The sequence below is a fragment of the Varroa destructor genome, unplaced genomic scaffold (genome assembly GCF_002443255.2).
Source record: "Varroa destructor unplaced genomic scaffold, Vdes_3.0 BEIS01000006.1, whole genome shotgun sequence".
Taxonomy (NCBI): Eukaryota; Metazoa; Arthropoda; class Arachnida; order Mesostigmata; family Varroidae; genus Varroa; species Varroa destructor.
Genome location: NW_019211459.1, coordinates 18,342,897 through 18,369,412, shown reverse-complemented (window position 1 = coordinate 18,369,412; position 26,516 = coordinate 18,342,897). Strand labels below are relative to the sequence as shown.

The window sequence follows — 26,516 nt, the reverse complement described above, 5'->3', positions numbered from 1 at the left end:
TTTATTTTTCTTTATTCATTTATTTCTTAAACATATCCATTTACTTCACTAAATCTCCAATCAACGATGATAATTAAGAACAATGTATGGGCATGTACCGCTTCCACTTGCCGCTGCCAACCCTTCCGGAATCTAAGGAGATCTACATAGTGTCTGATATTATATATGAAAAAATATTACGATAGCTATGATAATAATAATAATAATAATAATAATAACAGTAATTAACATAGACGAGACACACAAACATTGCATATATGAAATACTTCAACAACCAATATATGTCCTACTACAACTATTACTAGTGGAATATTTAATCGCATGTACTTGCCATTTTGGGTTGCTCCACAGCTCCAATAGCTGTAACTAATGAAGCCAAAAGTTGCCAGGTAGTCGCAATGACGTAGATAACTTCAAAGGCTATTGGAGTATACTTATACTACAACAACAAGAAAATTACACATCTTTCAACAATTTCGAAGCGATCACCCACTTAGCTAACAGGAATAGAAACTAAACAACATAGAATAGTAAATAATCAATTAAGTAGATCTCTAGTGAAGAACTTGCTATCTGCTTTGTACACGTTAGCTGGGAATCCTAGGATGTTTACACCCTCAGATGTAACGGCAATATGTCAAATTATATTTGAGTACAGAGCTAATTTCATATGAGGTCCACGGTTGAACTGATCTAAGAACGGCGTGATGAACAAAACATTAAAGAGAAACGACTGGAGAGTGAGTAACCTTTTGGCACTACAGCGTTGTACAGTATGTAAAAATAAGTAAAACAAATGCTATTATACAAATATGGCGCGATGATGACGAACGAATAAAAATCTGAGTCACATAACCAGCATATAAATGATGAACCAGCATGATGAGAAATACTGATGATGATAAAGCAAATTGCGACGGGAACGACAATAAGAACATCATCAATAATAATGATGAAAATTAATGACGAACGCTGTTCCCTCATAAGTATTGATAAAATAAATAAACAACAACAAAAAAAAATTAGCTATGACTTTTCTTTCATTCTAATAGGAACTGTTTAATTTTCAATGTTTTATATCTCTGATTCTCTCCGATGACGTGTGTACAGCAACATGTTTCACCCAAAAAATAAGATGTTTTAATGACAAGGATACTGGCCTTATGTCGGAAAATGTCAGCTTTATTACTGTTATAATTGTTTTTATCAGTATTATTTTTATGCGATTGGTGGTCGATCATGTGATCAATCAGCATAAACACTTTATAATGTAAAAAGCTCATACGATTATCGCTACTGTGTTACGCTACGTAGCTTTTCCTAATTCTGTTAAAAACAATATATTTTTTGCTAAATAATTGCTTTTTATTAGGATATTTTTTTAATTTCAATTTTTTTTAGGATAAAAATGACCATAATGTTTAAATTAAGCGGCAACGATTGCAATTGCCAAAGTCCCGGTACATACATACAATCTGAATAACAACGCCGATAGACATAAAAAATCATTTATAGTGTATCATTAAAATTTTATAATAGTTATCTCATTCACTTGAACATTGTTACATTGCAAGTATACGTTGTACTACTATTATAGTTTCAATTCTTAACAGCAAAGTGGTGCCTTTTTAGTACCTTCGGAACGGTAAGAACGCACATTACAAAGTAAGCCTATGCCAACTAGAACTAGGGTAGAGAAGTCTGTAACATCCTATTAAGAATTAAAAAATTATTTTCAGCTTTCGTATTGATGAAAAAGAATAGGTCTGTTCTATGCACTATAAGCCGCGGATTTCGTGATCGCCACGAAGCAACGATTTGCAACAAGCAACGGTTCAGGGCAGCGTTCATCTTACTCTAAGTCACGTGCCTACTGGCCATATTTGGAACTCTGACAACAATAGTCTAATGCGTATTTGTTCATTCTCGTCACATACAGTTCTGTTATTATCGCAAAACAATCTGTAGATAAAAACGGTGGTCCTCAATGTTGGCTTTGGCAGGTTGCAATAACAATACGGAGGAAAGCAATATGGCTGCGCCTACAGCGGCTGAAATTCAAATCATGGCGGTATCTAGTCACGCTGCACTATAAATTTTCAGTAGAGCACTTATATTGCGGCAACCACTGATCTTGAAAACTTCTTTATGCTCTGATACGCTGTTATGGTTATTGGCGGATTTATGTATGTATTTTGACATTTACACTTTCAGGGTATTACTTTGCGACCTGCCCGATCTCAGCTGTAGTCGGGTCAAGAAAGATCATGACCTCATTGGTGGGCGCGATGAAATCTAGTGACCACTCGAACACAATATAGCGTTCGATTTATCACACGACATAACCTGAATATTTTTAAGTTTGTTTAATTGGAGCTTAAACATAGGGCAGCGTTATCTTGGCCTTCACTGATTCTTTAAGGTGAACGTGCCAACACAAACTATTCGTGTGACTATGTTGTGCGGGATAAAACTATACTAAAACGACTCGATGAGATAATTGTTATTTCAATGAATGATACGCAAAATGTATACCGAATGTTTGCTTTTTGTTGATAAATTTGAATATAAATTTGTCTGTAGTATATTTTCGAGGTAGATAATAGAAACGTTAACGTATATGTATAATCATGTTTTTTGTAAACTCTTCGACTGAAAAAATTGAAGAAATTTGGCATTAATTTTTCTTTTGAAATGCATATTTAATAATTAATTAACGATTAATAAAACTATATTGATATTATGTGTTGCCTTATATAAAAATTGAGTATATATTACTTTAACAGAATTATTAAAAAAACTGTCGTATCTATACGTTATTTTTGAGGCATTCGATCCATCTTTGTTATTTTTGTTAAGGTGGTGTATATTGCTTATAAATTGATGATGTTTTTTTGTATTTATTTTATTTAATAATATCTGTCTAGTTTTGTCGTTGTTTTGTCTAAGTTTGATTTTTCTAACGATTGGAAGCTTCTAGGTTTTCTAAATCATTAGGAAACGATGATTCCTACATCAGATAGAAAAAATCTGGGTGTTATACAAGGGAAAATAACAGTCTCTAGTAGTATGGTTGTTGCGTCATAAATATTGCAGCATGTACATAATTAAGCACTAACATTTATAAAGCTAGTCGAGTTCATTGTGTTTCAATCAGTCTCTCATCATCTCATTTTGTACTTTGTTCACAGGACAATACAAATATAGTTCATAAATATTTTGGTTTGTAATTATAGCTTGGCGCTTCCACTGTTTACTCCTTAGAATATGCATACTGTTGCATAGTTCCTATTTAAATTGGATTTTTGTCATTGGTTTTATTACACGCCATTTCAGTACATATAATAGGTAATAATAAATGACTCCGGTGTATCTGGAAATTAAATAAGTAATTGGGCTAAAATGAACCTTGATATGTGTTAGAGAACCTATTCTTTATGTTCTACACACTTATCTGAGTGATTTGACAGCTATTAGACAGACCCATTCCTACCATTTGCGTTCCCATAAGTCATTTTTCTGTCTATAAATATTGATAATGATGAATAAATAAGTTTATAGTGAGTTATGCTTGCTCACCAGCTGCCGTTTTAGGAGATGGAAAGCCGCGTAATCATACCGATAGATCGCAAGGACGAGCGGGTTGAAGCCAACGTTAGATACTGCTTTGCCCAATTCAAGGAATAATTGAAGCATGGTGATGAAGTCTCGCCTTGCCTTAAAGCACCCATATTGCGTACTTTCGATTGCCGTGCTAACGGTATCTTGAGGAGTTCTAGATAACAAACTGCACTTATTATTTCATTGGCGAATATTTCATAGAAGCAGCTGCTTTTGGTGTCCCTTGCAAGTACCACCATCACGTTATGTATGAACCTACCCGACACTGCCATTGAACATTTCTCTCCACGCCGACGCCATTCTCACACCTGGTCCCTCTCCGGCTGGCAGTAGAAAGAGGCAAGTTTTTTTTTTAGTGTTCCGCGGACTGCATATGGAATACACCGTATGTATTTCCAACTAGCCTGGAATCAATTCACGAGGGGCCCATTTTTACCCAGTTTTCGCATTTTCAGTATTTGGGTTATGGTTCTGTAACATGGTGCATGTGCATTTTTTTTCCGACAGAGCTTTTGGACATGAAGCTTTTTTTTTTGGTGAAAAGTCTTTTAAATTGCCACAATGCGTCTTTTTTTTTCGAAATTCAATATCTGGTCACTTGCACACGCTGACCTTTAGCACACCCATCGCCATTCCTAAAACGTTTGCATTACTCATGTACTGTGCTTTCGCTTAAAGCCTTTTTTCTTCTTTTTGTAACCTTTGATTTGCAGCGCAGTGGCCTTCGAAGTACAAAAGTTTTAGCACTACGTGTTGATTTTCAAAAGTATGAGTTTTTTTCATTCTGAATTAATGTTTGGGAATAAGCTCGACCAGTTTTCACTCATAACTTAATTGAAGCGAAATTCGTTTGCTATTGACGGGTGGATCGAAAGTTATTTGATTTTAAAGTTTGTCGTATTCGCGTGTAACAGCTGAATATTTGAACTGTTCCACACCACTTGGAATACTACCAGTGTTTTACTTTCAGTGTTTATATATGTTATTATGTGAATATATATTATGTATCCTAATTAAGATATAACTTACTCTCTTTTATAATGACTTACATTGTGTGAATTTTACCTAGAGTAATTTAATTTTGTTACATAACAAACGGGTAAAAACGTGCTTTGAAAAAAAAAATCGTGATTTGGTGTTACCGAAAAGAGCTTTGGCTGAGCGAAGAAGCACGTCGCACATATTGCTGCCTTGCACCCGTCGTGGATCTGTGAACTCCTATATGGACTGACATTATTAGGGAGCACTAAGTCGTTTGAAGACTTTGTATAACAGCAATAATAATAATCATCATCGCGAAATTAGTCCTTATATTTATGGTCTCTAATACCTTTTGCTGCTTACATTCCTTGGTGTCTTCAGCTGCGACTGCTCCGGCTATTTTACATCTTACAATAGTAATTATACGTTTGAGGGCACTCCTGGAGGCGGATTGGTTGGGCCATAGAGTACGAAGAGCTATTCGATAGCCCAGTCGCTTCTAAGAGCGCAATCATGCTAGTGACATTCACTTTGGCGTCATAGAAATCCTGGTATTCCTTTCCCGTTGCGGACGTCTTTCACGAGGACAAATAAGGCATAAGCAAATGAGAACCCTCTTTGGGGACCTCTCATTTAAGATTCAGTAGGAAAACATGAAGGATACGCCGTTACCGACACAACCAGGCCGAAATCAGTCCACGTCGCAGGTCATGTCCATTATATTGGGAACGTTGCCAACTAAAGCACAAATATCAATCTTTTCTTTGCAACCAGAATTCATAGTTATTATCGCTTGTTATTTATTGTATGCCTTGGTAGGACTGTTTTCTTAAATCAGATCTATGGTGGTATGTATTATCGTCTAATGAAAAACAAGTGGAACTAACATCTATGTACGTAAATATCAATTAAAGTGAATGTCGCTAGTACTTGTTACGCTTAAAAGCCGAAAAAAGTCTACTGCAGTAAACCACTCGGCCTTATTATGCTTTTCAGCCTTGTGTGTGTGCATCTTTTATGTGGTGTTATGTTCATGCCTGTTTTCACCGACAACTGAATTTTGTTATCAATTCTACATATATCTGAGTAAACTTCGTCCACTCTTTTCTAAACTGCGATCATACAACATCGGTGAAATGTTTTTATTTTTTTTTCGCTTTGACCAGTATCATAAAGGTCTGTCTAGCTCGATTCTCAAACGAACCAGTAAGTTCTGACTCGTACTATCAAACGCATGTTAGCTCAACTGTTTATCTCGGATGCGACTGATATCCAAATCTCGTTTACTTCGTTTCACTCTTTGAAATTGTTTTTCGTTTTCGTGCCGTTGAAATCCGTCAGTACGCTGATATGGATTCACTGCTGGAGCTTTTTCTACTATCGTTATATCTTCATACGAAGCAGCTATTTTTACTCGGCCGTCCGAACAAGATAGAAATAGTCAACACGAAAACTGCGGAAATGCTTTCAACACAATGCTAAATCTCTTTTTAACGACTGATTTGGACTATCGATTGAGTAGGAGGCACCCGTTCCCTTATCAAACGCTCGTATAAGTTTGAATTTTCAATCGCTGAGATGGGACAACAGTAGAAGGCATGAGGGAGGGCGAAAAAAACAGGATCAAACTCGAATGAAGCAGTAAAAAAAACTGTAACTGACATTACTATTGGTTCTACAAAAAAAAAAACCTCTTTACTTTTAACTATGGTGTTTTTATTGATTGAATTTCTTTACGTGTTTGCATGTAGCACTTTTGCAGATGTGCGATGGGACCTGTGAATAGAGAATGGTTTGAGAAGTTGAGCTACTGTGCTCGGCAAATAGTGTCAGATGTGTTGTTTATAGAATATTTATGATGTCATTATCACTGGTAGTTATAATGTATTGTGATTTTTCTTAGAGAACGTATACAGGTGTGTACAAATCAATTGCTGATTTGTTCTCGTGTTTCATTTTTAGCTACTCGGTATATAAAAGTAAGTGTTTTGTGAAGCACCGTTTTAAAATAAGCAAAGATTCGCAGAGAAAAAGATAGATTTATATCATTTCAAAAAAATTGCACTTGCGACGCATACTTATTGTTATGAGCATTTTAGAGTTCTGTGTTTATAACTGTTCGTAAGTGTTACATTAATTTGTAATTTTGGAGGATATAGTCTCAATAACGTTATGAATAAAAATCCAATAAGGACATTCGTTTAGGGAACTGTGTATGCGCTGACATAGTATGTGTACCTCTCGACTTGTCGAGGAGTTTTTCATAAATGTACAACGTATGTTTTTATTACATAATGGGGATCTACCGTATATTGAACAAATTTATAATAATGGTGAGCCACAGCTAGTGGGAAGTGAGCAACTTGTTTGTATAGGTAGAAAGGTCAAAGTGTACAAAGCAGCATTCAGGCACTTCACGATTACCTGGCCGAATTTATTCCAACTTAAACAGTATGCTGCAAAATTAGCAGTGCTAGAAACTGTTCAGTCCGTCAAGACATTGCCAAAAAATAAAAGCGGAATCCTCAGTGAAACGGACTTTCGATGCCCCAAGTCTTTGTAGTATCTGATCTTCAGGCAAATATTTTCCTTTTGAGGAACAACGCTGACAATCATTTAGATGAATTACCCATCCGTCCATTTATTCAGTCACCATCTGAGACGTTCACCGACACTTTTCCCTCGAATATACAAATGGATATACACTACATAACACTCCGCGCATTGCAATTAATACCTGTGTCTACCTAAACAAACTGCTCGTTGCTGGCGCTAATTAAGCAGAGGCCCACTCTTTTCATCTGGTCCATAATTCACTGATTAATCGCTTCTGCGCCCTACCCAACGGGTCGTCTCCGTGTTCCACCTATCCTCGATCCCCCCCTCGCAACCGCGCCTACTCGGCGGGTTCAGCCCGGGCTGACTATCCCTCATGATGACGAGGTTTGGGCAAAATTGGGTATTTCCCCTTTTCTCTTTAGGCTGCTGAGGTTAAGCTTACTCTACCTACGAGCCGCTTGTCGGCTGCCGGCCGAGACTTGTCTGGACTTAGCGGCTAAGCGATGCCACCTAGCACCAGCTCGCTGGTGGGGCGGGGCAATTATGGCCGAAATCTCAACTTCCTCTGGGCTTCCTTCCTCTTCTCTCATTCCGCCAACCTTCTCTCATTCCTAATCAGTTATTATTATTAGTGTCGAACTTAGTAAAGCAATTAGCCCGTCCAAGAAGCCAAGACCACCGATTCTACGAATAAGGGCTGCCACTAAACGATTGCAGCGCCACTTGTGCCACGATCATACAGCGATGCTGGCCGTCGGTCCGCAGTATGCAAGCATAGGAGCCTTTACGACGCGCAGAAGCGAGGTTAAATTTCTGCCATATAAATGAATGAAAAAATGAATAAACATAAGCGCACGTGCGTTGCGTGCCTGGGCTAGTACGAATCGTCAGCGGCGGCTGGCGCTACAGCAATCGGTCCCTATTTGTTTGCAGAAGTCGGGCGGTAGTGCGGTACAGTGCGTAAATGCTCTGTCAGGTCAGAAGAAGGTGGCCACGACGTAACCCATTTCTGGGTCTGACGCGAGTGGAGACGACGGCGATGTTTGTGGTGTTGCTATGCTGGAAAAATTGACTGGACTTGAAATAAACATCCCGTTTGAAAGAAGAGGCCAATATAGGAGGAAAACGAAAGGAAGGATGCAGGAGTCGAGCGACGGCCAAGTTAATGAACGAATTTTTCACATGAACTTATTTGGCCGCCGTTCGCCTTCACCAGTAACGAAACTGCCGCGCTAGGAACTCGCCATCGCGGAGTAGCTTGGTTCAATAGCATTGTCCGCAGAGCTTTATCCATGTTCTTAGCTACTATGCAAAAGGACGAACAATCTACTCTAAGTAGACCTCGGCCGTCCGAGGAAGAGTGTTGGAGGAGCGTGTCGGTTGTTGACAATGCTCATCAGGTTACTGTTGCCAGTCAGATGCCATGAGAAATGCATTTTATATCTTGTTTATTTCAGTTTTCCCTTTCGTTCTCTCAATCAAGTTCCGCCAACCCATTTATGTATAGAACGATGATAGCCACGCGAATTCATGACGTGGTAGCTTGGAAAAAAGCAAGCTTGAAGACGAGTTTTTTGACCTGCTTATAACTGGTAGCTGTTTGGGTCGTTAAGTACAAATACAATGGTACTTCTTAAGTTAATTAAAAAATATATTAATATAATAATGTAGTAAATAGTAAATATAATAACTGATGAATTTCAAATAGTGTTACTGGAAAAGAAAAGTTGGCTTGAAAAGGTTTCATTTTTTAAAGCTACCTACTAACTACAAAAAGTCTAGACGACACGTCATAACGAATTAGAAAAATGTTTGTGACAACTCGATTTACCTCCACTGACGGAAATACCTTGGAATATCTTCTTATACTGACAGCATGTATATTGCATGTTTTGTTAGCAGAATACATGCACAACCTGATACCCTAGTTCGTCTCTCAGCGACATACCCAGGAAAACTTGAGAATACCCAGTCAGTGAAAAACATTATCCCTGCCTTATTTAAGATATCCATGATAACATTTTTATTTGGGAAGAGAAAAAAGTAATTCGTTGAAAGATATATTGCAGGCCACTTGTGAGCCCATTTCATGAGTTGTAATCTAGAAGACAAGACAGTATGGCCTTGTAAAAACAAAATTCATTGCGACCCAATTCATAACTATGGTGCACGGTCAGGGACCAAGTAAAATCAGAAATAACCATTTAAATGCGAATATTTTAATTATTTAGGTCCCTTTGGCAGAATCAGCTGCATCCTTAACCATAAAACGTAAGAATGATGAGCTAATGGTAAAACTAAAGCTTGAATTGAAGTCAATTTTAAAAGGAAGGTCCAATCTAATCTAATTTTAATAGCCTGCACTTTTTAATAGCCTTCTTGATAGCGCAGTGGGTCAAGTGTTTGCATGATAAATGTAGAGAAATAGTTTAGGTTCGAATACGGGTATAGAATTGCATCGTTTTCCCGTGAAGTAATTAATATCCAACGACCAGACGTAAGGCACGAAAGACAACCGTTTGCGCGGTTGAAGTTCTTCATGCACTTAGCCCATATTTCACGAAATTTTCGTTCTGGATTTGCGGGAAGTCGTTCCAGGACATAGACTGCTTGTAACTGGTTGCTCTCTAAATTGCTTGAAGATTCGTACATCAGTTTCAAATAAACGGGACGTGTATATATACATACATATACACGTTGTAAACAGCATAAATAATATACAATAAAAGCAACATGCAGGTCTGTGTGTCGTCGTGTACTACGACGAAAGCATATACACACTGGAAAGAAATGTAGTGCCCATCGTTTAATCGTTTCACTATGTCGGTGTCCTACTAACGCTAAGATTGGCTTTTTTAGTCGCACGATTGGAAATGCTCGGTCTATCTCTAGAATACGTAACACTGTCAGGAGATTTATTGTGAAGTGCTTAGATATTGACGTTGCGCTATTATTATAGAGTTTTTTTTTCCCAGCTTCCATACTGTTTTTAGGTGTTGTCGTCTTCCTTACATAGAAATATTTGCCCCTTCACGAAAGAATAAACAAATTTGACAAACGACTGGTACATAGATGTAACAGTTCTCGCGATAGCACCTTTCCTGTAACTATTTAAGCTCCGCACAAACATATAATACCAATAAGCGGTCCGAGCAGATCGAATTTATTATTTATTTTCATGGAGATCGTTCTCGTGGAGGTTCTTTTAACTAACTGTGTTATATGCACCACAGATAATTCCCTTGAACAAAGGTGTTTTTGACTTAATTATCATCAGTATTAGACTACAACGGGCTCTGCAAAAGCAGCTGAAAAAAGATACTCGAGACTCTATAGACCCCTGTTACAATTTTCAAGGTCATACCTCCTTGAAAGTTGATAGAATCTATTAAGCGAAACAAAGTTATATAGCACTACAGCTGCGAGCTGGTTAGACATTCTCTGCTGTTTGATAAATAATGCATAGATCTGGGCAGTATGACGCTATGTTGACGCTTCCTTGCTAATCTTGTACAATGTTATGAGTTCCATAATTTATCCACGCTGTTGTGCGGCAGATTATTTGAACTAGCTATGAAATCTTTCTCAGGCGAGCCACTTACTCACCTTCGATTTTTAATGGCATAGGTTACTCCTTAAAGAATATTTCATTCATTTTTTTTCAAAGTTTGTTCATGTCACGCGCAGTGCTCATACGTGACGATTGTAGACAAGTTTGAGTGTAGCGCAATAGAGATTACAATGGTACCTTTATTACTATCGCTGTGCTTTTTAGTAGGTATAATCTGCGAAACAGATAAAAACAACTTATTATATAATAACAATAGGTATATTATAATAATACAATAGGTAATGATAAATGAAAAGCTGGTTAAGTGAAATTCGGACATCATTTGCCTTTTCATTTCTCTTGCGTTCTTTGTCGTAGAGGTCAAGCAGTATTAACGACTCATTCTTAATTTCATCCATTAGTAGTTCTTCACGGCTTAAAAAAGAAAAGAATATATCTATTAATTTCGCAATTAGACGACCTATAAATTCTTGCTTACGGCTTTCCGTGTCTTCCTTATGTGTGATCCCAAACGGGACATAGCCACGCACCTGATTTCGCCCGCTGCTATCCGCAGACAATCGCCAATGTATTTCGTTTGCTAAAACCTTCCTTCGCGCCTCAACCCACAGCGTGGTCCGCCGCTTTTCTCTGCGTTTTCCCCAATGTTTACATACCTAGTGCCCCCCGCCCTTCGGAGGCCTTTCTTGCTTTTCACTTCCTTCTACGCACCCCTGCTCTGTGCCACCTTGCAAAGTAAATTAGCGTTGCACACTTGAAAAATAAAGAAAGAATGTAGCAGCAGTACCGGAACAGAGAAGCAGGCACCAACTACCCGGTTCCTAATTTTGTCTAACACCGTTGCTCTCTTGGTGGGCTTGCTGCTAGCCCGCAGTCTGGCTAGTTCCTTCGGTTCTCTCTGAGCTTTGCCATTGAAAGCCGCTGTGTTGGGCAGGAAGCCGAAGCCTCTTTTGCATTTTGGGCAAGCGTCAGGCCAAAGGCTAAAATGGAGTAAGCAAGAAAGAAAGATAGCAGTTCAAATAGAGTGGACGCGCAATTCGAACCAAGGAATGGGTTTGGAACAGGGATGTGAGTGCGAGGGAATACGGGCGTAGCGATGGCAAAGAAAATGAAAGCTGAATAGCGTTGCAGCACGAAAGAGAAGTAACAGGCGTAGATAGAAACGAGTGAAAGTTGAGTTTAGGGCAAGCTAGAGCTAGGGGACAGGGGCAAGTTAGTATCGGCACTTGCGTTTAGCGGTGGCGGTCGCCGCGGCCGATCGTTACGGCTCGAGCCTGGTGGAATAAGGCGTGCCGTCGAATTGCCAGGGGAGATTACGAGATTGCTGTGCACACTATAGAGTGTATACGTTTTATTCTTGAAGTTCCATCTTGGGTGTTCCGTGGAAGATAGAAAACAAACAACTCACTTAACAGGCGGATATTTGCAGAACATCGGGCGAGTTCACTATGCATACAGGATGAACCTGGCAAAGGAAGAATAAGTGTTATATTGTATTAAATGCCCATGAACAGTGAAGTGGGACAGCCTATTTAATGTGTAATGTAATATAAATAATGTGTGCGCATCGAACTAGATGAATTACATCGACATAAAACTGGTGATAATACAAATTTGTTGGATGCACGAAAGCGCTACGATACAGAGCACTGCCAATTGCAATAGGATAAAGGACGTTCGTATTTTCATGAGAAACGTGTAAAGAAAACTGGTATCTAGATATGATATAAGTCTAATTCGAACTTAAATTAAAAAAAAAAAATAGGTTTACTGAAGAAAGTTGTCTAAACAAATTTCTTCAGTAAACCTTCATATTTTCAGAAAATTTCCCTAGCTCAACGTGTTGCTACAACCTCTCTCATAAAGCCATGGCTATGACGATTGCGAACATATCTTTCATTAGGTTTCATTCATATTATCGATTTTTTTTCATACTTAAACTATCTGAATATTGATTGCTATGAATCAGCCTGGTCAAATGCATTAACTTGTTTTGAGCTATGGAATCCATAAAAGGAATATGTCTATCGAGCTGTTACCTAAATAAGTGCTTACGACAACAGGGACCTACAATCGAAGTTGCGCCACATACAGACATAAACGCGACGTAGCAGTTCATGCTTGCGTGACGAAACAAACGAAGACATATTGGAAAAGGTATTTTCTGACGACGGACTAATGAGTAAATAAACGTATATTCTTTTCATGATTAAAAGAAAGATTTTCTATCGAATACATTGAAAAATACGTATATGATTGTTTATTTTTGCCTATAATATAATAGCATGTGTTCTTTTATCTGACATCAGAATTTTCCTCGGATATTTCGAGCACTATTTTGCTAACATTTGAGACATGAATTCCCATAAGCATTTCCTATCGATAATTAACAATCTATTTGCAAAATGTCGGATTTTTCAAAACAAGGTACTACGAGGCCAGGTCGCAGTCCATTACGGACATATGAGACTTCGTGCACATGCGGAACGTAGTTCGCTTCCACATGTTCAACGCTGGTGATTCGGGTAGGCTATAGGAATAAGTGCATGTTGGCGCTCGGTTCACCTGTGACACAGTAGAAATGCCGTCTGCTGGACGTGTACGTCATCTTTGTTTTGGTGCAATTTCTTTGCGTCGTCGGACAAAACCACCATGTGGTCGGCGATAGACCGGGTGTTATTGTTCGAAGAGAAGTTAACTTGAGGTGTTCGTCTGGACTAGGCGGACTCCAGCGAATCTTCAACGGTGGCCGCCACGAATAGACAGGAACAAAATCAAAGTGCCGGAAGTAAAAAAAAGCAATAGATTATTCGGTTTAGGCAAATCCCAAGGAGAAAATTAGCTAATTATTCACGTATATAAAAAGCAGAAGTGCTAATAAGTCAAGCCGTGTTTGTCACCAGGATCTTTACCATGACGGAAGACGTTACGTGGCTGTTCGGTCCGGAGCGAGCAGGCACGTTGAATAGCAGTGGATCACGGTGTTCTGACGTTTGGGAGGTACCAGCATCCGACCGTTGTACATTCGCACTTACGGTTGCTGATTGTCGTAGCGGGGAAGCTCTTCTCGACTACGTCGAACTACTTTACTGTCGTTGGCAAGCTTTGCCTGTGCCTCCACTCTTACCATTGATCGGTCTATTCTTGTTGTGTGGTGGATTAGTGTGCGCTTTGGCTGGTGGTTTCGTCTCACCCGCATTGGTCTTGCTCAAAAATCGATTTCAACTCGACGAAGCCAAGGCAGGTGCTACACTCCTGACCCTTGGAAATGGTATACCGGATATTATGGGTGCAATGGCAGCTGTCAATATGGGACACGAGGGCCTTGTTGTTGGCGAGGTCCTAGGCGGGACTTTGTTCGTTGTTGGCGTTATCATAGGAACTCTATACACGGTTGGTGGGCGTGCACCACTTGGTCGCGGATTCGGTGGATTGCTATTCTTCTTCGCCCTAGCCGTTCTTTACGTTGGCCATATTTACGTGACGGGTTCCGTGACCGGGACGCACATCGCCATTGGCGCGACCATCTATGTTGCATACTATGCGTATATCTTCAGTATTCCGTCAAAAAAAGAATCACTGGCGTTAATATTGAGTAACTCGGTCAACGTAAGTTTTTTGCTTTATAGAATCTATACGGTTAAGCGGGTCACATATTAAATAATCGATGATTCTATTTTAAAAAAACAGTTACTCTTTGAGCTATATTGCTTATTATATAAAAAATGGGATGTGTACGTTAAAAAATCTTAAATTAATCTTGGAATCTTACGAATACTTTGCGAGGAACAAGAACGTGAAGAGCTACTTGAAGAAATATGTGTATGTGTAAAGTGTATTTGTAACCCGTTGTAGATTTCACATATACGGAGTGAAACAAGAGTATGCAAACAGTTGAAAAAATTTTCCTATATGTATATATATTTCACACAAGTTGTGTTACGCACATCTGTGAACGTAAAAGCCGACAAGCTTTGGCGGGTTTCTTGTCGTAATGGGCATCCATTTGCCCACCAGACTTGGTATTGGAAAAAGCCTGTTTTTTCTAGAATAGAAATAGAGGGCAGCGAGCTCAATATGGTGGAATATGACGCTCCGTTTTCGCAGTTTGAACAAAAATAAACTGTTATTATTATTGAATTATTTTCCTTTTTCTTTTTTGATGATTTATTTGAATGAATGGAAAACAAAACTATCTTTTTGCCCCTAGTCGACGATTTAAGGTAGTTCAACTTCACATGTGGCTTCTGAGAGATGCAAAGAAGATTTGGTTCGGACAGACCGGAAAAGCTTCAATAAAGCTTAGACATGGAGAGCTCAAAAATTCATCAAAAAAAAACTCAAAAATCAATTTTTTTATACACCTGGTTTTTGGGACAGAAATTAACGGCCGTTTTGAATTGGATCATCTGAGTACCTTCAATGCTTAGTGTTTTGGAGACTTTTGGCGCCTTTTAGACTTTTTTTTACCGCTCTGAGCCCTTGCATTTTTTACTTGAATTTTTGGTCTGCCAGCCTACAATGTCGTTCCGTTGGATTTATTTGTACGCAGCGAAATTGCCCGGCACTTTAACGGTACGAATATCGCTTGTCGCTCGTCAACTTTTAAATATGTATTTGTGGATGGAATTTCCGTGAATAATTAATTATAACCGTCAGGATTGACATTTGTTGTACATGTAAAAATGTCATTAAAATATCTATGTTTACATAGAGACGGAGCATAAGTAAAAATTCCAATTTAGGTTATTATTATAAATATGTATATAATCTGTCATCCATCTTGTTCGATTTTTCATTTCACCACGCATTAATGGCTGATTTCTCTTTTTAATAATGTGCGAATTTGTGTTGGCCGGTGACAGCTATTGTCCTAAATTAGACGCGACAGCAGTCATCAGGTTACGCCCTAGGACCATATAATAGCTTATACCGTTGGTCGCGTATAACGAATGAGGAGGCGTGAACAGAGTAGGATGCTTGTATCGTACTTCGTCAGGCCTATGGCCTCGCAGATAGATAACTAGCGAAGCACTTTTGGATGGACATACGACAACTTTCAGCTGCCATCATTGGGAATTATGGCTGAGGAATTATGTGGGGGACCATTTATGTTTCTTCATTATACGTTAAAATGATAGCTGTCTTGGCTCGTGCACTATACTATATGACGTTCCACTCTATTATCAGTGCTATATGCATAGATTATGCAGAAAATTATCAAATACAACCCGTGCGGTAATAAATTAAGGTAAGCTAGTATAATGTATTATTGGCAAGACAAGAACGAGCATACAAGCACATATACATACACAGACATCCACGGTTCGTCTGGACCATATATATGCATTTTCATCTGTGCATGTTGTAACGTCTTACTTTATTCCAGGTAAACGAGAAGACTCCTTTTTTAGCAACGAACAATGTAAGTAGAGAGATTTATTATAGACTATATATATATAGAGTGAGGCAATCGAATTCAGATAAACTTTATTGGGTTGTTTGTTTTAACACTCAACTACAGGTTTTGGCACCAGAGAACTGTTAGTTCTCTCTAGAACAAAATAAGACAGACTCAGTATGACGGAAAGCAGCGTGTCATCTTCCTAATTTAAGCAAATATCAGCCATTAAGCAATCTTTCCACGCGAGATAAAGCTTAATCAAAAATAAAAGCTTCTTTTTTTTGCTAGAAAATCAACATTCTACATTATGACCAGTTTTTACACGCTCTTTCAAAGATCCTGGCATGATTTGCATGAAGCAAATCTAAGATCCTCAATAAAGTTAAGATTTCAAAGATTCCAAAACTTATTAAAATGGCTTAAAAAGCCATTGTTGGTAAACAGATCTTTTATACAAAAATTAACGGACTATGAGCTGCTCATTAAATAATCCAGGCAAGTTCCAACGAATAGCTTTTTTTTTTAAGATGTTCTGCTTCTTTCTTGCATGTTTTGGACTTCTTGAGCCCTTCTTGCATTTTGGCGGCTTTTAGGCTGCTACCAACTGAAACTCTAATTCTGTTCGAACGTTTTGCACGACACTTCGACGAATGTACGTCTACCAATATTGTTCGATGCACGGTTGTACGCATTAGTGAGAAGGGGGAAAAAATGAAATGGGACTATGAGATAAAATTAAGGTGACAAGATTTGCTTTCCTTAGTTCGCTCTGAACAATACTCTTGAGCTCCGATTCAATCTTATATTCCTTTGCCTTGGCGCAATTTAGGTGACGCATGTAGGTAGCCAGGATTTAGGACTGGCTCGCTCTGCTAAGTCTGAGGTCCTTAAAACAAGAAATGTGAGCTTTAACATCAATTCCCATATAAGGAAAATATTCCTATATTATGAATACAACCCTAACGATTCGTTTGTTAAACGTTGCTAAATAATTTGACGTATATCTCAATGTAAAATATAAGCCATGTTTGCAGAGAACGGACGCGGCCCTTAAATTATATCATGTATATGTGTTATTTGAGACGAAAAAAATTTCTTTAAACCATATCGCCGATATTGTGTGTGACATGCGGCAAACTTCATCTCATTTACATGTTGCATCGTCTCTTAATTCTATACATTTACTTGCTAAAGACAACTCAGCGAGTCGTTGTTAATGAAATCTACTCAATATCAGATATACAGTTATTACATCATATGTATTGCAGGTACTTTACATTCCTATCGACTGCTGCAAACATGAGAAACAAGCTAAACCAAAACGAAGTTTATTCTGTTCGTTCTGGATTACCATGTTCGCCTGTCTGGGAGCAACTTTTGAGGCGTTAGCGTACTGTTTCCAGCTGCCATTCAGCGTTCTCGTGCCTACCGTACCTGAGATGGAATACGACTTAGCAGTCAGTCTAATAAGTCTTACCTCTTCTGATTCGGCTGCATCTTCGACGTCGTCTTCGTTCGACAGTTCCTCCCTCTCCGATTGTAGAATGTTCGTCAGCTTCGACTGGAATCAGCCACGATTCGTTCTCTACCCATGGCTGCTCGTTACCGCATCCGGCCTAGCGTCTGCTAACGACACCGCGCTGTTCGCTATGCTCGGCCTTCTTGCCTTTCTTATCTATCGGATAATGTGTTGCATAGTGCCTCGACAAGTCATCGAGACACTGACCACGTTCGCAGGCTTTATTCTCAGTCTGTGCTTTCTGCACCGGCTTACAGCTGAAGTGGTGGCCGTTGTCCGCGCTATGGGATTGTGCACCCGACTCACTGATGAGGTAATGGGTCTTTCGATTCTTACGTATGGCAATTTCGTCGGTGACATTTCGACGTACATCGCTGTGGTAAATCGGGGTTGCCTTCGGATGGCCCTCACCGGATGCATTTCGTCGGCTATGTTGGCGTTAATCTTCAACATTTCGCTGGCGTTTTCGATGCAGCTGGCATATCGGGGCGTATGGCTTTGCCCATTGACGCGTTCAACCGTCACCACTGTGCTTATGGGTGCTGTTGCCCTTTGCCCAGTTCTTTTAGCGCTATTCGCCGCAGTGTCGAGGTGCCATTCGAACATGACCAGCGGCATCTGCCTTCTGTTTTATTATGCGAGCATCATGATTCTTCTCATTTATACACAACTTTAGGGACCACCCGCATCGTCACCCGCGTATGTCTGGTGTAACCTGTTTGCTGGGTGGCTGGGCAGAGCTCACTAGTAAATCTGATTCGTCAGGGAGCAATGAGTTAGACAGCAGTTGTCTTTCTGATCTTCCTCGTTGACGGATATATAATGATTACTGTTGATCACAGATATGGCTACGAAACTAATTAAGCGCAAATCAAGTACTTAATTTTACTTTGTAGAGAACTTGCGTTACCCCCGCACAAGTAGAGAATATCAATGTAGTTGTACTGTAATCCCACTTTCTTTAGCTTCGAATCAGGTCTGTGTAATTTACATGTGTAACCTTCATGTTAAGGCGATCGATTGTATATGGAGTCTGCATGTTGCTTATAACAAATGAGAAAACTGCAACGGGAAATTAAACATTATTGTTCGGACCCGACTTTTCGTCAGCGTGATCCAACGTGAAAAAAGTTGACGAACGACCTCGTATAACCTAGAACGTACGTAAAATGCGAAATATTTTACGACGTTATTTGACTGAGGTGCGCGCTGGTCATCACAGTCCGTACTGAGTTCACATGAGACGCATATGGTTATCGGGAGCCCACATGCAAGCGAATTTTTAAATTTATTACATAAAAAGGGTTTAGCCCTTATATGTAGCAAGGGCAAATCTAGGATATGACTCGAGGATTACCACGACCACCCTTGTATGTACATAACTATTCACGAGAAAGCTACGTTGAAGTATGTGAACATATAGAGACGTACGAAAACGTTCGATTAGGCTCAGAAAATTAAAAAGTTCCCAAACAATTTTTTGTATATGTATGTATGTAGGATTTTTATTTCTTAATACTGCTTGCTTTTCTATCGATATAGACCTAATAGGATCATGTATATATGATATAAGGGATGACTGTGTTTTGACATTCTACGTATATGGATCGCAGGGAATAACAACTACAATTTGTCTTGTCACGTAACAGTAATATGAAAGATGTATTTGTCGCGTTGGTGAGTTTGTTGACATAGAGGCAGAGTCGGCAGTTGTTGATTTCGTTTGTTTGTATGCTGTCTACATGCGATTAATAATAGATACCGGATCCTTTCTATGAACAGTGTGTAGTCAGCGGACTTGACCGAATAACCCAGTTTATAAGCAGAAATATACTCGTGTTAATAAATTATCAGTTGTCACACAAAGAATGATGGCCAGCTTCTGCTATGAGTTCGATCAATTTGTAATTATATCTCTATTTGAGAAAAAAAAAAATGTGTTCGTATTGAAAACGACTCGGTTTCGTGACGGTCAACAGTTATATAGTCGAATGTATCCTTTCTACGTACGAAAAAAATACGTGTAGCCTTTTGTTTGCAGCATTGTTTCTATATCAGGGATGCGTTTATACCGCATCGTCTCCAATACACTCTCTGCTAACTTCTTCTTTACGATTGATAGTTTTATTGCCGTTATTATTCCGTCCTTCTACGTAGTAATTTTTATCGCAGTCATTTACCGTACCAATCCAGTGTTCACAATTATGGCGCCACTCTACCGATAACAAATTCAGCTTAGTCCATTTTTATACTATTAATAGACGGTCAGTCTCCGTTACCACACGGCATAGTCTCTATATAGATATAGTTTTCACAAGCTGCCAGATCTAAGCGGGATTTCTCATTAGGTTTTTTATTAGCTGTCACTGCTATCTACGACCCATTTAATGATAACGCTTCTAGTTTATCCTGCCCTAACCTTTATCGTCCACTCCTGCAAATTTACCCGCCTTTAATAGAGCAGTTCTCTCCGTCTTTTTTTTACCGACTTTTCACGGTATGCCTATCGCTTTGATTCTCGTTTCTTGCTTAGGCAATCCAAGCCCTTCTTCAACAATCTGTGATGTGCCCGTATAGTCAGCTAGCACCGCGAGCGTTGTGCGCTATCTGCATGCTGTCCTCATTGTATTGCAGTCAATCATTATTAGCGTATTTGCCAGTTTTCTAGTAGTATAGGCACGTTCTTCTCAATTTGCACGATACGTCAGACCTATTTCAGCTCAATAGACTTTGCGTTTGTGACAATTCTCGGCTTTAACTCTATCACTCATAACCTTTCTTGATCAGTATTCACGAACCCTATTTCTAATCTCTTCTTGACGCGCTTTCATGTACAGCCAATTACGTCCGTAATAAGACTATTACGTTTGCAAGCTTACCTTGTTTTGGAAAAGGGTCCAGTTTTAGAAACAGCTTCTCCACAGGTGTCCAACTGTTGTCTCAGTTCAAAGGCCCCCCTTTTGCTAGAACCCTAATGTCGTTACTGTTTGGTGATATCGATTGTCTGAAAGCAGTATTTTTTCTGTTCGACTCAAATTCTATTTTGAAACGAAAGTAGCTAGCCGTTTTACTACAGTTTCTACATATACACATAGTAAAGCATGGCACTTAATATTTACTTAATTGTTGTATCTGTTTTGCCTAATCTGAATCTGGCCTAGCTTTATCCATGGTTGCAAATTACGCATCCGAACTCAAAATCATTTTGTAGCGTGCGCTGTTTGCTTGTACTGCAGAGACGTGAAATAGTACGTTCCTTTGAGCGTGCCTCCCTATCATATACATGTACTTGGCGTGTACATGGGTAACTTCTGTTTATCTTACTGTTCTAAATTTTTGTTCACTGGTGGTCGACATTTCTACGTTATATTCTACGTTATGCCCGTTGTAGGATAAGGCAATGCCTTTCAGCATTCGGCTTCCACCATTTTGCTCGAACTATTGGATTGTATTCCGATTTCGGGATTCAAAGTCGGCTACGCCAAGTGAGAAAGGGGTCGATAGCTAAAAGACGATAAAAAAGAATTTAGGATATTCGTTCCGCGTCCTGATAGGGATTCCCTAGCTGAAAGGTATAGGTTCATCTGGCAATTATTCTTCGTCGAGAGTGGCTTAAGAAGATTTTCGTCGAACTCGAGAAGTGAAATATAGTGCGTTTGTTGGATCGAGGATGCCATCTTGGAGTCCGCAAATCCGTTTTTGAATAGTACTCTCTGTTAGCGAATCTTCGTCGTCCACGTGACACACACTTCGTTTATTTTAGTTCACTCGGCGATTCTGTGAAAAATAAATAAGTACTACGGAAATTGCCGTTTTTGCCACCCGACTGATCTTTAGTATTCGAACCGAGGGTAGCATTCTGTGACTAGAACAAAGCGATATCAACAAAAAAAAAAAAGCTCTTTTTAAAGTTAAATACGACCGTTATTCATTCAACAAGCGGAAAATTAAAGTAATAAACAAAAATGGCCACTGTCTAGGCATTAAGCTAATAGCTAAGACTGGGCCGTTAGATCTGTTTTGATATGAGGTTATTTTAAAGAGTTTATAATAAAGGTGTCAGACGGTATTTGGGTAGCTGCGTCGATTTTTCGAAACAATTTAAAAACGAAAATGAGTAATCGAAGTTAATTTTTGGAATCTAAGGTGTTTGTCGCAGATATAATGTAACGTCGTGTCGCCTCTCACTAAGAAGATTTTTATGCAAGATAGTAGCTATTCTGTATCTCCTCTATCTAACAGTGGTATTGATCGCCTTTAGCTTTTGTGGTATATTGCTTTTATCCGAAGTTCTATTTAACATGCTAGTTATTCATTTAATCGAAACGTAAGCAACAGAGCTCTTTACCAGCAGCTCTTCACCAAACCCCAGAGGAACAAATCGGACACTGCCATAAAGTGACCTTTTGTATGGCGTCACTCTACTGGTAAAGGCCGGCCATTTTGCAATGATATGGAAGCGTTAGAAATTGAGTTGCTTTTTCCTTTTTTTGGCCGAGATAGGCGCTGAGTCGGCGGCGCACTAGGCACCAGCCTGGATTTAGAGGTCCCTCGAGATAGACTCTCAGGTTACTTTGCAGCGGGCTTGGCCGTCAGCTTTTCCTATCTGGCGTTCCTTGCTGCTATTTTATTTGGGGACCAACCACTATATATATAGAAGAACATGTCTTTAAGCATCCGTACATAGGATACAACTTAGTTAATATATATCTTGAATCCCTTGCACAGAATGTTCTAAGACATACATTATTATAAGCCGAAAAACTATATGACCCGTGAACGGAGTTTGACTCCTCTACAGAAATTTGTTACTTAAGACAGCAATCGGAAATCCATCGTCTGTCGATGAAGCGATGTTTTCATCACCGTGAGTATGGTCATTAAACTTACAATTGATATAGACGAGTAAAGTTAACAAAACGACTGTTCTATTTGTGATCGATAGCCGCTATACACACTTAAAGAAGATGTCTATCGCAGGCCAATTTTACATCCTGGCCTTATACCTATAGCGCTTTCGCCGTTCTTTTGGAATCATTGTCAAAGTGGATCTTAAACTCGGCAACTTTCTCACCTTAAAACTATTTTAAACAAACCTGGCCAGTTTATGCAAGCGCGAGTATGATCAACTCTATTGCTGCATCTATAGATTCCGACACTAATTTAGCAAGGTTTGATAAGTTGAACAGCTTTTAACGTGAGGGAAACCGATGAATATATCACACGGGGAGCACATGGGGAGTGGATTACCTTAAGCTTGTTATTGCTGATTCAATTTTATAGCAGACCTAAGAAGACCAATCTCTAATGTGAGTTCCCACTATAGCCCAGTTGCTTTTCTATAACATTCTTCGCAACACTCCCTTCCGCTTTTGACACACCTGACCTTCCGATCCTACACTGCACGCGTTGAAAATATATCTCTCCTGTCTGAGAACTCACATACGCTTGAAGGGCATCTTCGTTATCGTGAACTGTGCAAAGGAGAAGACTATTTTTTACTCCAACTAGCGATCTTGATTACAAACATTCGTACGGGCTGACAGCCTTTAGGGAAGCAGGAAAGGCGCTTGCTACGCGTCAACGGTGAAATGGGTACAGTAACTGCAATCGCAAAACAAAGGTAGATTTCCAAATGCAGCTTAGATCCCAATATCCATTCCCTCTATTCGTGTACAAACAGCTCAGGCTGGCCTGTGTATCTTTCGCACGAATGGATGCCGATTCGCATCGTAGCATGTTGACCAAAATCAGGAACTCCAATGACGAAACGCGCGGTGAGCATTCTGCTGATACAGTGCTCTATGGAATGGCTATCCCTGTAGACCTATGCGTTGGCCAATGTTTATGACCAACACGATCTATAAGCGCGCTTTGCTCTCTCTGTCTTTCGCTTTTGCGCCATTTCTCTGGTACTTCAGTCTTATTATGGTTCATCGAGTACAACTGCCTCGGATCTGACCTAGTCCCTTTGTCATTTAACGGACGAGCTTGGAAATGAGGAGAAATCGAGTAGTTGAACACAGGTCGGCCTGTGGGCCGGCAGTGGCCAAAACGCTGCCCCGTGAGGGATTCCTTGGGGGGTGTCCCTCAGGGCAGATAGGTCAGACAGCCGACGATCAAGACGAAGAACTGAACTCGCCGCGGACGGCCGGCGTAGTATTCGTGCCGAGTAGGGGAGAGGTCAGTAGCTGAGAAATGGTCTTGCATCGTGCAAAAACAGCGGCTGTATGCGAGATGGAGGGAAACGCTTTAGGCAACATAAGCTTAAGGTTGTGACGTAGTGAGTCAAGTGGAGCATAGGGATGCCGCTAGGGGTGCATTGGTCCGATGATAGCGAAGTTGGGAAAAAGGGAAAGCGGGGTGCCTGCATGAGAAGGATCTTTGTGCAAAAGCTCGAGTCGAAGCTTGGTTGTAAGCGCTGGCAGGTAAGTGGTCCGCCGGGCGCCGTACATCTGAATTCAACCTTTTGATTAAACTGCTTTACCAACGCGCCCTTTGGCCAGTGGGAGGATGACGAAGGGTTGGATGAAACACCGCTACTTCCATGCAATGGCACAACGAAAAAAAGGGAAAGAGAACAGAAAAGAAAAACGTAGGAGAAAGACGCTAGAGGGACGTTAGCCTCGTCATTGGCTTAAAGAAAGGTGATATGTAGGGGTCCTGGAACTGGTGTACCTGAAGCATAAGCTACCTACTTGAAGTAACTTCAAGAGAAGGGCATAGGAGGAACGGCTAAGTCAGGTGGCCATCCGCCGGACAAGCTGGCAACTGTATGAAAAAGTACCTACTTTTATCCGACAGCGGTAGCACAGCGTCGTTATAGCATCTCGTCCAGCTGTGCTCGATGGTTGTGTATAATGATGTGGCCTTTTTTACGTTTTAGTCTTTCCCTGTTTTTCCCTCCTGGTCTACTTCCCTTTCAGAGTTTTACACGCGAATGATTTGTGATAGCATGGGGGCAGTCCGTCCTATATATACGTGGCACAAAAAAATAGGAAGAAATTGGGAAACCGGCCGTTGTCGAGCATACTCCAAGATAAACTTTACCTTTCCTCGAAAATGACGGGATGCCGACAACCAAAATGCGTTGAGCGAAGAGTTATAAAAATAGAACAAAGGTAGTTACCATAAAGAGCCGCAAGGAAAACGAAACAGGGAATAGATGAGTTGGTTGTCGAATGAAGAAAGGATGCGTTGTTAACAAAGATGAAGCAAGCGGATTTGTAAGCAGAAAAACGCTGTGCAAAGGAACAATGCCCGTGGATAATGAATGAAAGACCAACTGACTGATGTAATGCCTATGCATATAAACTCATTTCTTTGACTGGTTCACTGCAGCTACATACGAGCAGACGATACAAGGATCAAGCACTTTTCACCCGTATGCTTCTACTAGTAATATTAATAACGGAAATTAAGGAAGATAAATCTTCCGTCTAAAGTAATTTAATCTTTAAGTATCTTGTAAATATGAAAATAATGTTTAGGACCAATCTTGTGGTTCGCAATACACAAATGAGAAATAAAGCTGGAAGGTCCTTGTCACGGACGACAGTCGACCTATAAAATATTACACTGCCGTTAAGGCACATGCTGTCGCGTTGGATAGATTATGTACAAAAGGGAAACGTTTTTCTAGTTGGTGCATGCTGGATAATCGGTTTCAACTTGTTGCAAATGAAGTTTTTTTTTTTGAAGGAGCCAACTGATATTGAGTGCAATAATTGATCCAACTCTTATGTGAATGAGCTTCATAATAGATTTGCTTTTGCTACTGCAACTTCCATTTGTTTGGCGAACTTGTATCGATTGTATTGTGTAAATTGCATCGATAAGTTTTACGTAGTTCCTGATGTATTGTCAGCTGAGTGACTTTAATGCTTCTTGGTAGAGCACTGGGTTCATTTAACGTAAGATTCGATAGAAGTTAGTCGTCGATCGAACTTTCGTGGCGCACAGACGAACGCGTCAAATCCTTCAGAATAAAATCCGACACTGTAAATGGTATAAATGAAGTAAAGAACCGAAGAGAATCTTGACTTGCACCTCACTTTAGCCGTTGCAGTGTTCTTTGCCCACTGCAAATAGGCACTAAGGGCAAAGTGGCTATATATTGGGTGAATTGCTTGGCGTCGTTTGGTCAAGGCGTTTTCGTGGCTTACTGTCTATCTGTCGCTCTTCATCTCGGGGTCTTCCACCCCATGATCTCATTGTGCAGTCTGCTGCGATCCATGAAACCATGTGTACGGATGCGGCAGTGTCCCGTTGCTGCGTCAGCACCTCACTATCGCAATACCCCCGTATACTATCACTACCCCACCAGTCCCATACGATCCCTGAGCGTTTCTAGACATCAGAGGGCAGATAGCTTGCCGGCTGCTCATTTGTTGGCTGGCTGGCAACGAGTGTCCCCGACGCCTTTCTCCGCTAAGCAAACTCTAGGTGGGAGCAGCCAACTGCGGCGGACGCAAACCACTGTTAGCCTCTATGTCGAGCCAGCAGCCAAGCAGACCACTAGCGATCTACATAGGTGGTCAGGCGGCGTACATTGAAGACGAAGGCGGCGCCATGCGGACTAAGGCGACTAGCAGGATTGGTCTCTTTTAGGCAGTTGGTACTCGCCAGTGCTGCTACGAAACTCGTCTTCTGCTTTGCGGCAAGCGTGAAGCAACGAAGTCCCTCCGAGTGTGGCTAGTGTCGAGCGTCTTGGATACCTTGCCTCCCAGATGCCGTCATCTCAACGAAGTGTTTGACCCTTTATTCCGTACTATTGGTATCCTGGCTATTGCTGGACCAGCTGAATGCGCAAGCGTCAGCAGCAGCATGTGGCAACGCCTAACACCCCTATCCCGGTTGAG

At 40.2% G+C, this 26,516-nt stretch overlaps 1 protein-coding gene across 2 annotated transcripts in view; it reads left to right on the top strand.

Moving 5' to 3' along the window:
* The first annotated feature begins 13,381 nt into the window (after positions 1-13,381).
* Positions 13,382-26,516, top strand: part of LOC111252779 (mitochondrial sodium/calcium exchanger protein-like) — a 28,640-nt gene continuing 15,505 nt past the window's right edge. Inside the window, exons 1-3 of one of the 2 annotated variants that reach the window (XM_022811206.2) lie at positions 13,384-14,341; positions 16,122-16,157; positions 17,405-19,524. In XM_022811206.2, the coding sequence (XP_022666941.1) occupies positions 13,646-14,341; positions 16,122-16,157; positions 17,405-18,331 (1,659 nt within the window). In that variant the 5' untranslated portion in view covers positions 13,384-13,645 and the 3' untranslated portion in view covers positions 18,332-19,524. Of the gene's footprint in view, positions 14,342-16,121; positions 16,158-17,404; positions 19,525-26,516 lie in introns of those variants that run through there. The other variant, XM_086992547.1, reaches the window with a different exon arrangement.